Here is a 13,748-nt window from a genome sequence, read left to right as displayed (position 1 = left end):
CAAGAATTTGAATTAGGTGAGTAGTTATTATCCTTCAGATTCCCAAATGTCTATGAAATTTGCTATGAAATGTTTGTATTAACTTTAAAATAGATAGTAAAATTTAATTTATAAATTGATTTTATTAATGTAAAATCATTTTAATTTTAATTATATTATATGTTTATAAATATTAATTTTTTGGATCGATAAATATTTACTAAAGTATATTGAAAAAAAGGCATATTTTTGTATTAGGCATTTCAGCTAGGTTATATATATATATATATATATATATATATATATATATATATATATATATATATATATATATATATATATATATATGTATGTATATATATATATATATATATAAGAGTCTATCACCTCCCAATTGTACAAGGTTTGGGTCACATGGAAAGATTTTTATTCAAGGAATTTCTAATCACAGACCTTACATTATGTAGTGCCTTAACAAAACATCCCATCACTCTCACTTTTACATTTCATTTATATTGAACATTATACTAATAAAATGTTTTAATATAAATCTAATTTAATTTTAGATTTTTTCTTTTCTATCATAAGTAATTGAAAGCTCTCATATAAACATTTCTTTAGTTGATAGATAATACATCTGAAATTAAGATGCAGTTATACTAATTCTTTATATATATATATAAACTCTAATTAAATATAAAAAGAGATACAATATTAAAGAAATTAAACATCTCTTTCATCAATACAAAATAGCTTTTCATTATTTATATATATATAATAAATAGTTATTTAATTATACATTATTTTGTTTATTTTCAAAATTTTAATATAATAGATATATATTAAAAATAAATTAAATAATTATATAAAAAAATAAATTTCATTTTTTTTAACGTTAATGGATAATATATCAAGAACTATGATATAGCTATATTAATTTTTTATATATTGATATATAAAATTGTTGAGATAAAAAGGATTACATATTTGTCATAGTTAACCCCCTACATTCTTGAAGAAATTAGACATTTCTTTAGTAAATGAAAAAATAACATTTTATTTTTAATAACAAAATTATTTAATTTTTAATTATATATAGAAGCATTAAGTAATATAAAATAGTTATTTAAATTTATGTTAAACTTTTTAAGAATATATATATATATATATATATATTTGTTAAGTTGTTTGAATTTAAACCCACTTAGGGGCATCGAAGTCGTCAAAATCACTTGGGGATCGCACAGGTCTAAGCCACACCAACCTTTAAGATGGTTGGATTTTGGCCCACGGAGTTTCAAACCGGTGATCTTCACATCAAGGAGTAACTTAGTTGTATACCCCATCACCTTCTACCCATGTGGGGAAACCGGTGATCTTCACATCATTGAGTGACTTAGCTGTATATCTTCACATCAAGGAGTGACTTAGTTGTATACCCCATCACCTTCTATGCACTTGGGCAAAATTGAAAATATTTTATTCACAAGTAATATTCAAAGTTTTTTGTTATTTATTTATTTATTTATTTTGTGATTCCCTTATCAACAAGTAAGTTAAAGTTTTTTTTCGGAAGAAAAATCTTAATTTTCTTTAAAGTTTATGAAAATTACATTATGTATATGCATTGTAGTGCATTCAATATAAGGTTGATATAGCGAAAAATGATCAAAATATGTGACCTCAAATAAGATCCCTTTCCTTGTTTGAAAAGTAATGTCTATTAGCAGTTATAATATTAACAAAAAGAGAAACAAATGTATACTGGTTCCTATGTAAGATCCCTTTCCTTGATTTTTATTTTTACAATTGTCTACTGGTTCCTATGCCTCACACTTATATTATTGATGGATTTGCCTAGAGAACCAATGAAAGCTTCCATCAGCCCCTGTTGCCTTTAGCTGGTCTCTTGCCTTTTACTAACAGACCTGGAGCCTATTCTAGCTTGAAAGAGCATTACGATGGACATATAACGTACGGAGTTGTCTCCATCTTTTTATAGCCTTTAAACTCTTCTTTACCTGTGAGTTTTCTATTCTTATCTGACATAACTACTTGTGACCTTTGGGAAACGTTTCAACTTTCTCTTGTTGGCATAGTAGCTACAGAGAAGGGTATTGCGTTTATGTTTCTCGAAGATACCTCTGCAAAGTCCATGAGTTTGGAAATTTTCATTTTAGCGAACCTATTGGCTTTAAACCTAGCTGCTTTTTTTGCTTGACAAGTCATCTACATGGGTTTTCTTGTAATGTACAAGTTATACATTAATTTGTAGTATGTACATGGGTTTTCTTGTCATGTACAAGTTATCCAATTAATGTATGGAATGGAATACTGTCAAATGTTCTTGGTATTTGCACAGTCATTGTTGAAAGCTTTATGGTTCATCTGCTTGAGTGATAGTAATGATGTGTTCTACTGCGTCATGGGAGTAATGACTGTGCTGAGAAACTTCCAAAATAAACAAAGGATAACAAAAAAACACATTGTAGAAATATAAATAAGATAATAAGATTATTATAGAAAACTGTTGAAATATTATTATTAAAAGAAGATATGACAAAATGGTAGAGTCAGGAAGACGTCCCCTGAAGAAATTCTTTTTGCTGACCAAACAATAAAATTCCAAATCATGTATATATCCACTAGGGTACATGTAGCTGTTATATAGCTTCATGTCCAAACATAAGCATAGTTTAATTGTTTTACATTTTAGTTTTTTTTTGGGTATATTTTCCAGTTAATTTTGCCTAAAATTTGGTAGGTATCTGTTGGAATTATAACTTTAAATTGTGTAGTCTGCACATTCCAAGTGTCTCAGGATTAAATTGTGTCTAATTAAGTGTCAATTTTTTATTTTATTTTCTGTAACTAATTTTCAAATATAAATTGTGCAGATTAAAATTTGTTGCAGAGGAGAATCATTTATTTCTTATTCCACTCATTTCTCATTGCAATGGAAGAAAGTTCATCAATGTCACAAAGTAGACCACCCCTTTCCCAACAAAAATCTTCCATAGAGGCATCCAAAAAAATCCAAAACAAAGAATATCAAGAAGCAAAAAAAGCCTTTGAGGCAAGGTTATGGGCAGCTGTGAAATGCACTCAATCTTACAGCGGAGGATCAAGTGGATCATCTGGTTCAAAGGTTTGGTTGTGCCCTTATTGTAAAAAACAAAAATCAGGGAATGTAGGAAGAGTTCGATGGCATTTACTTGGAATGGGGAAAAAAGAACAATCAGCTTTATGTGGCAGTGTACCTAAAACAGAAAAAGCTTCTCTAATTAAGCAATTTAATGAACTTGAAAAGCTTAGACATATTGTTGAAGGTTCAGTTCAAGCTAACAACAATCCTAGTGGACTGACAATTGGTGGTCCACACTCTTGTTCTCAACATCAAGTTTCTGTTTCTCACCTTCAAAACTTATGGGATGTAAAAGGAAGGGGAAATCTCGATGCATCCATTGGACGATTTTTTTTCGCAAATGGCATATCTTTTAATGTTTGTAGGTCTCCTTATTGGAAAGAAATGGTAAGAGATCTAGTTAACAATGCTCCTAAAGGTTACAAGCCTCCTAGTTATGAAAAGATGAGGACAACTGTGTTATCTGAAGAGAGGGCTCGGGTTGAAGCTAGACTTCAAGACATTAAAGATAGTTGGAAGGAATCTGGAGTCTCCATTGTCTCAGATGGTTGGACAGATGTTAACCATCATCCCCTTATCAATATTTTGGTTTCTTGTCCAAAAGGAGTTATGTTTTTAAAATCCTATGATACTACAGGAAAGACAAAAGATGGTCCATATCTAACAGGTCTCCTCAAAGAGGCAATAGAGGAGGTTGGTAGAGAAAACGTGGTCCAAATTGTTACAGATAGTGCCTCAAACAATATCCTTGCTGGTGGGTTGATTGAGGATGAATATCCAACAATTTTTTGGACTCCTTGCTCTGTGCATTGCTTGAATTTGCTCCTGAAAGATATTAATAACATTGCATGGATTGATAAAACTATAACTGAAGCAAAGATGCTACAGCACTTTATTATTAATCATGCAGCATCCATAGCAATGTATAGGAAATATGCAAAACTTCAGCTTCTTCGATGTGCCGAAACTAGATTTGCATCTGCTTTCATTATGCTTCAACGCCTTATTAAAATGCATCAATCTTTGAGAGAGATGGTGGTATCAATGGATTGGCAAAGGTGGAAGGGTTCTCATACTGGGGATGGCCCAAAAGTTGAGGACATTATTATTGGTCTTTCTTCGGAGAATTTTTGGAGGAGAGTGGAGGATATTGTTACCCTTATTACACCTATTGTTTCCACCCTTCGCATATTTGATAGTGATCAACCATGCTTAGGGGATGTCTTTGAGAGCATGGATCAAATGAGAGAGATGATTCATGACATAATGGAAGATGAAAATTCTAGGATTGACAAAGACACCAGAAATGAAGTGTGGGAACTTAGTTTGACAAGGTGGAAAATGCTTCATAGCCCTCTTCATTCAATTGCATTTTTACTCAATCCTAAATGGTTTCATAAGAAACCATCATCAGATGTAGAGGTTATGCAAAACTGGAACACTTTTATAAGTAGGTGTTACAATCGTCAGGATCGCACTGCTTTACGGTTTGAGTTAGGAAAGTATTTGAGATCAGAAGACCACTTTGCAAATGAAGATTGTGCATACAACAGACAACAACTTGGACCCATCGACTTCTGGATACAATATGGTACAGGGACCCCCTTGCTTCATCGTTTGGCTATCCGTTTACTTTCACAGGTATTCTTAACAACAAATACCTTTAATGTATTGATTTATTGTTTAAGCAATTAATTCTAAAGCTCATTTTAGATTATTTATCTTATAAGATTTATTGATTGACTATGACTAACATAATTTTAATTTTATTTTATAGGTGACTAGTTCCTCTGCATGTGAAAGAAATTGGAGTGAATATGCTTTCATCCATTCAACGAAGAGGAATCGCCTAGGCACAAAAATGGCACAAGATTTGGTGTTTGTACATTCAAATCTACGTTTGTTATCTCGACAACAACTAGAATACAAAACTGGACCCACGAGAATGTGGGATTATGGTGGTTCACAAGATGACGAAATTGATGAGCTTCCACTTGAGGTGCTACAAGAGAATACTGAAGACATGCTTGATGATACCATGAAGTCTATTGACCAAAATAATTCTTTTGGAATTGGCTCAAGCTCAACAACTATTCCAGAAAATGAGCTTCAAAATCTAGATTATTAGGTTTACTTGCATTTTGATATGAATTGTTGAAAGTGAATTTAGAGATACATATATATTCAAAAGAACAAATTTAATTATTTATATTTCAAATCTCTTATTCTTATCAATGTTTGCTATTTTCTTGGAATTAATGATGGCTAAATTTTTGGATCTAAAAAATTATTATTTCTTTTTTAAAACTAAATTAGTATTTACAATTGTTTTTTACAATTTCATGAGCAAAAACATTGCAGGTTTATGATTAATGCTTTGTTTATATTGTTCACCTTTAATATGGTGTTTTTCTCTCTCCTCGTTTCTTATATGCGAAACCTCCAAACTTCGTTTCTCGTACCGTTCTCGTTTCCCGTTCCGTTTCCCGTTTCTCGTTTCTGGTAACATAGTCTAAAACCTGTACTCTGTAATATCAATGAGCTTGCACTCATCTTACGTTAATGGACGCACTTCGGAGCTGTCGTCAACCCATTCCATATCCTCGGATTTACCTGAATCTTGCAGCTAACGGACAGGGCGGGCTTGAGAATCTCCATATTGGATACGATTCCCCTCCAGATATGGAAATTGAGGATTATTCTCATCCTCAAGCGTGATGGCATCTTTTATCTCTCCCACTACATCGGTCATGCTTGGCCTGAAGCTTGGTCTATCGTCAACGCATCTCAGCGCCAGTTTTGCAACACGGTCAATTGATTCCGAGTTGTAATTTCCGGCCAACCTCTTGTCTATGATTTTTGCGCCTGCTTTTTCAAGCTTCACGTAAGGTGTCACCTGTTTATACATCCAAATAAAATTATTACGAGTCTCACATAACATAAACTTAGTATGAGATACGCTTAGTCTTTGGCAGAAAATGCAATTGAATGTTATTCTATGTTGTAACTTGTTCAGATTACCCAATCAACGAGGTTAAATTCCTCTTGATACATACTTTCATTTGCGGCTTTTCTGCCGCATATCATTTCAAACAAAACGACTCCAAAGCCATATACATCACTCTTCTTAGTCACCTTGTTAGTGCGTCGATACCTGTAAAACATCCCCAAACAAAATTGAAATTGCTTCTTCTCTCATTAAGTAATCGAATAATTTGAATCATGAAGAAGAATATTTGAAAGAAAGTGGAAGTTATATGTGTGATATACTCTGGATCGATGTATCCAGGTGTTCCCTTTGCCATAGATGTTGTAGCATGTGAAGCCTCCCCATCCATTGCTATCCTCGAAATACCAAAATCGGCCAGTTTTGCATTCATATTGTTGTCTGGAAGGATGTTGGCAGTCTTGACATCCCTGTGAATTATCTTTGGGGTGCAACCCGCGTGCATGAATTCGAGTCCTTTGCACAGAAATAGATGATGTATATTGTTAGACATGATTTGTCCTTTGTAACAGCGTTTAAATCACAAATAATAACTGTGCGTTAAATTACTGAAAGAGTTACCCTGCGCCACATTTAAAGCTATGTTTAGCTATGTTCAGGAAATTGAATTAGGTGAGTAGTTATTATCCTTCAGATTCCCAAATGTCTATGAAATTTGCTATGAAATGTTTGTATTAACTTTAAAATAGATAGTAAAATTTAATTTATAAATTGATTTTATTAATGTAAAATCATTTTAATTTTAATTATATTATATGTTTATAAATATTAATTTTTTGGATCGATAAATATTTACTAAAGTATATTGAAAAAAAGGCATATTTTTGTATTAGGCATTTCAGCTAGGTTATATATATATATATATATATATATATAAGTCTATCACCTCCCAATTGTACAAGGTTTGGGTCACATGGAAAGATTTTTATTCAAGGAATTTCTAATCACAGACCTTACATTATGTAGTGCCTTAACAAAACATCCCATCACTCTCACTTTTACATTTCATTTATATTGAACATTATACTAATAAAATGTTTTAATATAAATCTAATTTAATTTTAGATTTTTTCTTTTCTATCATAAGTAATTGAAAGCTCTCATATAAACATTTCTTTAGTTGATAGATAATACATCTGAAATTAAGATGCAGTTATACTAATTCTTTATATATATATATATATAAACTCTAATTAAATATAAAAAGAGATACAATATTAAAGAAATTAAACATCTCTTTCATCAATACAAAATAGCTTTTCATTATTTATATATATATAATAAATAGTTATTTAATTATACATTATTTTGTTTATTTTCAAAATTTTAATATAATAGATATATATTAAAAATAAATTAAATAATTATATAAAAAAATAAATTTCATTTTTTTTAACGTTAATGGATAATATATCAAGAACTATGATATAGCTATATTAATTTTTTATATATTGATATATAAAATTGTTGAGATAAAAAGGATTACATATTTGTCATAGTTAACCCCTACATTCTTGAAGAAATTAGACATTTCTTTAGTAAATGAAAAAATAACATTTTATTTTTAATAACAAAATTATTTAATTTTTAATTATATATAGAAGCATTAAGTAATATAAAATAGTTATTTAAATTTATGTTAAACTTTTTAAGAATATATATATATATATATATATATATATATATATATATATATATATATTTGTTAAGTTGTTTGAATTTAAACCCACTTAGGGGCATCGAAGTCGTCAAAATCACTTGGGGATCGCACAGGTCTAAGCCACACCAACCTTTAAGATGGTTGGATTTTGGCCCACGGAGTTCCAAACCGGTGATCTTCACATCAAGGAGTAACTTAGTTGTATACCCCATCACCTTCTACCCATGTGGGGAAACCGGTGATCTTCACATCATTGAGTGACTTAGCTGTATATCTTCACATCAAGGAGTGACTTAGTTGTATACCCCATCACCTTCTATGCACTTGGGCAAAATTGAAAATATTTTATTCACAAGTAATATTCAAACTTTTTTGTTATTTATTTATTTATTTATTTTGTGATTCCCTTATCAACAAGTAAGTTAAAGTTTTTTTTCGGAAGAAAAATCTTAATTTTCTTTAAAGTTTATGAAAATTACATTATGTATATGCATTGTAGTGCATTCAATATAAGGTTGATATAGCGAAAAATGATCAAAATATGTGACCTCAAATAAGATCCCTTTCCTTGTTTGAAAAGTAATGTCTATTAGCAGTTATAATATTAACAAAAAGAGAAACAAATGTATACTGGTTCCTATGTAAGATCCCTTTCCTTGATTTTTATTTTTACAATTGTCTACTGATTCCTATGCCTCACACTTATATTATTGATGGATTTGCCTAGAGAACCAATGAAAGCTTCCATCAGCCCCTGTTGCCTTTAGCTGGTCTCTTGCCTTTTACTAACAGACCTGGAGCCTATTCTAGCTTGAAAGAGAATTACGATGGACATATAACGTATGGAGTTGTCTCCATCTTTTTATAGCCTTTAAACTCTTCTTTACTTGTGAGTTTTCTATTCTTATCTGACATAACTACTTGTGACCTTTGGGAAACGTTTCAACTTTCTCTTGTTGGCATAGTAGCTACAGAGAAGGGTATTGCGTTTATGTTTCTCGAAGATACCTCTGCAAAGTCCATGAGTTTGGAAATTTTCATTTTAGCGAACCTATTGGCTTTAAACCTAGCTGCTTTTTTTGCTTGACAAGTCATCTACATGGGTTTTCTTGTAATGTACAAGTTATACATTAATTTGTAGTATGTACATGGGTTTTCTTGTCATGTACAAGTTATCCAATTAATGTATGGAATGGAATACTGTCAAATGTTCTTGGTATTTGCACAGTCATTGTTGAAAGCTTTATGGTTCATCTGCTTGAGTGATAGTAATGATGTGTTCTACTGCGTCATGGGAGTAATGACTGTGCTGAGAAACTTCCAAAATAAACAAAGGATAACAAAAAAACACATTGTAGAAATATAAATAAGATAATAAGATTATTATAGAAAACTGTTGAAATATTATTATTAAAAGAAGATATGACAAAATGGTAGAGTCAGGAAGACGTCCCCTGAAGAAATTCTTTTTGCTGACCAAACAATAAAATTCCAAATCATGTATATATCCACTAGGGTACATGTAGCTGTTATATAGCTTCATGTCCAAACATAAGCATAGTTTAATTGTTTTACATTTTAGTTTTTTTTTGGGTATATTTTCCAGTTAATTTTTCCTAAAATTTGGTAGGTATCTGTTGGAATTATAACTTTAAATTGTGTAGTCTGCACATTCCAAGTGTCTCAGGATTAAATTGTGTCTAATTAAGTGTCAATTTTTTATTTTATTTTCTGTAACTAATTTTCAAATATAAATTGTGCAGATTAAAATTTGTTGCAGAGGAGAATCATTTATTTCTTATTCCACTCATTTCTCATTGCAATGGAAGAAAGTTCATCAATGTCACAAAGTAGACCACCCCTTTCCCAACAAAAATCTTCCATAGAGGCATCCAAAAAAATCCAAAACAAAGAATATCAAGAAGCAAAAAAAGCCTTTGAGGCAAGGTTATGGGCAGCTGTGAAATGCACTCAATCTTACAGCGGAGGATCAAGTGGATCATCTGGTTCAAAGGTTTGGTTGTGCCCTTATTGTAAAAAACAAAAATCAGGGAATGTAGGAAGAGTTCGATGGCATTTACTTGGAATGGGGAAAAAAGAACAATCAGCTTTATGTGGCAGTGTACCTAAAACAGAAAAAGCTTCTCTAATTAAGCAATTTAATGAACTTGAAAAGCTTAGACATATTGTTGAAGGTTCAGTTCAAGCTAACAACAATCCTAGTGGACTGACAATTGGTGGTCCACACTCTTGTTCTCAACATCAAGTTTCTGTTTCTCACCTTCAAAACTTATGGGATGTAAAAGGAAGGGGAAATCTCGATGCATCCATTGGACGATTTTTTTTCGCAAATGGCATATCTTTTAATGTTTGTAGGTCTCCTTATTGGAAAGAAATGGTAAGAGATCTAGTTAACAATGCTCCTAAAGGTTACAAGCCTCCTAGTTATGAAAAGATGAGGACAACTGTGTTATCTGAAGAGAGGGCTCGGGTTGAAGCTAGACTTCAAGACATTAAAGATAGTTGGAAGGAATCTGGAGTCTCCATTGTCTCAGATGGTTGGACAGATGTTAACCATCATCCCCTTATCAATATTTTGGTTTCTAGTCCAAAAGGAGTTATGTTTTTAAAATCCTATGATACTACAGGAAAGACAAAAGATGGTCCATATCTAACAGGTCTCCTCAAAGAGGCAATAGAGGAGGTTGGTAGAGAAAACGTGGTCCAAATTGTTACAGATAGTGCCTCAAACAATATCCTTGCTGGTGGGTTGATTGAGGATGAATATCCAACAATTTTTTGGACTCCTTGCTCTGTGCATTGCTTGAATTTGCTCCTGAAAGATATTAATAACATTGCATGGATTGATAAAACTATAACTGAAGCAAAGATGCTACAGCACTTTATTATTAATCATGCAGCATCCATAGCAATGTATAGGAAATATGCAAAACTTCAGCTTCTTCGATGTGCCGAAACTAGATTTGCATCTGCTTTCATTATGCTTCAACGCCTTATTAAAATGCATCAATCTTTGAGAGAGATGGTGGTATCAATGGATTGGCAAAGGTGGAAGGGTTCTCATACTGGGGATGGCCCAAAAGTTGAGGACATTATTATTGGTCTTTCTTCGGAGAATTTTTGGAGGAGAGTGGAGGATATTGTTACCCTTATTACACCTATTGTTTCCACCCTTCGCATATTTGATAGTGATCAACCATGCTTAGGGGATGTCTTTGAGAGCATGGATCAAATGAGAGAGATGATTCATGACATAATGGAAGATGAAAATTCTAGGATTGACAAAGACACCAGAAATGAAGTGTGGGAACTTAGTTTGACAAGGTGGAAAATGCTTCATAGCCCTCTTCATTCAATTGCATTTTTACTCAATCCTAAATGGTTTCATAAGAAACCATCATCAGATGTAGAGGTTATGCAAAACTGGAACACTTTTATAAGTAGGTGTTACAATCGTCAGGATCGCACTGCTTTACGGTTTGAGTTAGGAAAGTATTTGAGATCAGAAGACCACTTTGCAAATGAAGATTGTGCATACAACAGACAACAACTTGGACCCATCGACTTCTGGATACAATATGGTACAGGGACCCCCTTGCTTCATCGTTTGGCTATCCGTTTACTTTCACAGGTATTCTTAACAACAAATACCTTTAATGTATTGATTTATTGTTTAAGCAATTAATTCTAAAGCTCATTTTAGATTATTTATCTTATAAGATTTATTGATTGACTATGACTAACATAATTTTAATTTTATTTTATAGGTGACTAGTTCCTCTGCATGTGAAAGAAATTGGAGTGAATATGCTTTCATCCATTGAACGAAGAGGAATCGCCTAGGCACAAAAATGGCACAAGATTTGGTGTTTGTACATTCAAATCTACGTTTGTTATCTCGACAACAACTAGAATACAAAACTGGACCCACGAGAATGTGGGATTATGGTGGTTCACAAGATGACGAAATTGATGAGCTTCCACTTGAGGTGCTACAAGAGAATACTGAAGACATGCTTGATGATACCATGAAGTCTATTGACCAAAATAATTCTTTTGGAATTGGCTCAAGCTCAACAACTATTCCAGAAAATGAGCTTCAAAATCTAGATTATTAGGTTTACTTGCATTTTGATATGAATTGTTGAAAGTGAATTTAGAGATACATATATATTCAAAAGAACAAATTTAATTATTTATATTTCAAATCTCTTATTCTTATCAATGTTTGCTATTTTCTTGGAATTAATGATGGCTAAATTTTTGGATCTAAAAAATTATTATTTCTTTTTTAAAACTAAATTAGTATTTACAATTGTTTTTTACAATTTCATGAGCAAAAACATTGCAGGTTTATGATTAATGCTTTGTTTATATTGTTCACCTTTAATATGGTGTTTTTCTCTCTCCTCGTTTCTTATATGCGAAACCTCCAAACTTCGTTTCTCGTACCGTTCTCGTTTCCCGTTCCGTTTCCCGTTTCTCGTTTCTGGTAACATAGTCTAAAACCTGTACTCTGTAATATCAATGAGCTTGCACTCATCTTACGTTAATGGACGCACTTCGGAGCTGTCGTCAACCCATTCCATATCCTCGGATTTACCTGAATCTTGCAGCTAACGGACAGGGCGGGCTTGAGAATCTCCATATTGGATACAATTCCCCTCCAGATATGGAAATTGAGGATTATTCTCATCCTCAAGCATGATGGCATCTTTTATCTCTCCCACTACATCGGTCATGCTTGGCCTGAAGCTTGGTCTATCGTCAACACATCTCAGCGCCAGTTTTGCAACACGGTCAATTGATTCCGAGTTGTAATTTCCAGCCAACCTCTTGTCTATGATTTTTGCGCCTGCTTTTTCAAGCTTCACGTAAGGTGTCACCTGTTTATACATCCAAATAAAATTATTACGAGTCTCACATAACATAAACTTAGTATGAGATACGCTTAGTCTTTGGCAGAAAATGCAATTGAATTTTATTCTATGTTGTAACTTGTTCAGATTACCCAATCAACGAGGTTAAATTCCTCTTGATACATACTTTCATTTGCGGCTTTTCTGCCGCATATCATTTCAAACAAAACGACTCCAAAGCCATATACATCACTCTTCTTAGTCACCTTGTTAGTGCGTCGATACCTGTAAAACATCCCCAAACAAAATTGAAATTGCTTCTTCTCTCATTAAGTAATCGAATAATTTGAATCATGAAGAAGAATATTTGAAAGAAAGTGGAAGTTATATGTGTGATATACTCTGGATCGATGTATCCAGGCGTTCCCTTTGCCATAGATGTTGTAGCATGTGAAGCCTCCCCATCCATTGCTATCCTCGAAATACCAAAATCGGCCAGTTTTGCATTCATATTGTTGTCTGGAAGGATGTTGGCAGTCTTGACATCCCTGTGAATTATCTTTGGGGTGCAACCCGCGTGCATGAATTCGAGTCCTTTGCACAGAAATAGATGATGTATATTGTTAGACATGATTTGTCCTTTGTAACAGCGTTTAAATCACAAATAATAACTGTGCGTTAAATTACTGAAAGAGTTACCCTGCGCCACATTTAAAGCTATGTTCATCTATGTTCAGGAATTTGAATTAGGTGAGTAGTTATTATCCTTCAGATTCCCAAATGTCTATGAAATTTGCTATGAAATGTTTGTATTAACTTTAAAATAGATAGTAAAATTTAATTTATAAATTGATTTTATTAATGTAAAATCATTTTAATTTTAATTATATTATATGTTTATAAATATTAATTTTTTGGATCGATAAATATTTACTAAAGTATATTGAAAAAAGGCATATTTTTGTATTAGGCATTTCAGCTAGGTTATATATATATATATAAGTCTATCACCTCCCAATTGTACAAGGTTTGGGTCACATGGAAAGATTTTTATTCAAGGAATTTCTAATCACAGAC

The 13,748-nt window shown here is 32.3% G+C and overlaps 4 protein-coding genes across 5 annotated transcripts; 2 read left to right on the top strand and 2 right to left on the bottom strand.

The window, feature by feature from the left end:
- Positions 1-3,199: 3,199 nt before the first annotated feature.
- On the top strand, positions 3,200-5,252 carry LOC149252543 (uncharacterized). Its single transcript, XM_089454179.1, has 2 exons — positions 3,200-4,765; positions 4,902-5,252. The coding sequence occupies exons 1-2, from the start codon at positions 3,200-3,202 to the stop codon at positions 5,250-5,252; spliced, it is 1,917 nt and encodes a 638-aa protein (XP_089310305.1).
- Positions 5,253-5,662: 410 nt separating this feature from the next.
- LOC149252542 (putative LRR receptor-like serine/threonine-protein kinase At5g48740) lies at positions 5,663-6,727 on the bottom strand. 2 transcript variants are annotated; one of them, XM_089456684.1, is made up of 4 exons: positions 6,693-6,727; positions 6,395-6,587; positions 6,146-6,278; positions 5,663-6,020 (listed from the first exon to the last, which is right to left on the bottom strand). In XM_089456684.1, the coding sequence occupies exons 2-4, from the start codon at positions 6,574-6,576 to the stop codon at positions 5,751-5,753; spliced, it is 585 nt and encodes a 194-aa protein (XP_089312810.1). In that variant the 5' UTR covers positions 6,577-6,587; positions 6,693-6,727; the 3' UTR covers positions 5,663-5,750. The 2 variants fall into 2 exon arrangements, with proteins under 2 accessions (XP_089312810.1, XP_089312809.1); XM_089456683.1 differs by lacking the exon at positions 6,693-6,727 and having other exon boundaries at positions 6,395-6,656.
- Positions 6,728-9,877: 3,150 nt separating this feature from the next.
- On the top strand, positions 9,878-11,636 carry LOC149252541 (uncharacterized). The gene is made up of 2 exons (XM_089454178.1): positions 9,878-11,443; positions 11,580-11,636. Exons 1-2 carry the CDS (start codon positions 9,878-9,880, stop codon positions 11,634-11,636), a joined length of 1,623 nt encoding a protein of 540 aa, XP_089310304.1.
- Positions 11,637-12,428: 792 nt separating this feature from the next.
- LOC149252540 (putative LRR receptor-like serine/threonine-protein kinase At4g29180) lies at positions 12,429-13,405 on the bottom strand. The gene is made up of 4 exons (XM_089454177.1): positions 13,371-13,405; positions 13,073-13,265; positions 12,824-12,956; positions 12,429-12,698 (listed from the first exon to the last, which is right to left on the bottom strand). Exons 1-4 carry the CDS (start codon positions 13,396-13,398, stop codon positions 12,429-12,431), a joined length of 624 nt encoding a protein of 207 aa, XP_089310303.1. The 5' UTR covers positions 13,399-13,405.
- Positions 13,406-13,748: the final 343 nt, after the last annotated feature.

The sequence above is a fragment of the Pinus tabuliformis genome, chromosome 7 (assembly GCF_031772625.1).
Source record: "Pinus tabuliformis cultivar Carrire ecotype Pingquan chromosome 7, CPIR1, whole genome shotgun sequence".
Classification (NCBI taxonomy): domain Eukaryota; kingdom Viridiplantae; phylum Streptophyta; class Pinopsida; order Pinales; family Pinaceae; genus Pinus; species Pinus tabuliformis.
Note: the sequence above shows the minus strand (reverse complement) of the source record. Positions and strands in the feature narration are given on the sequence as shown.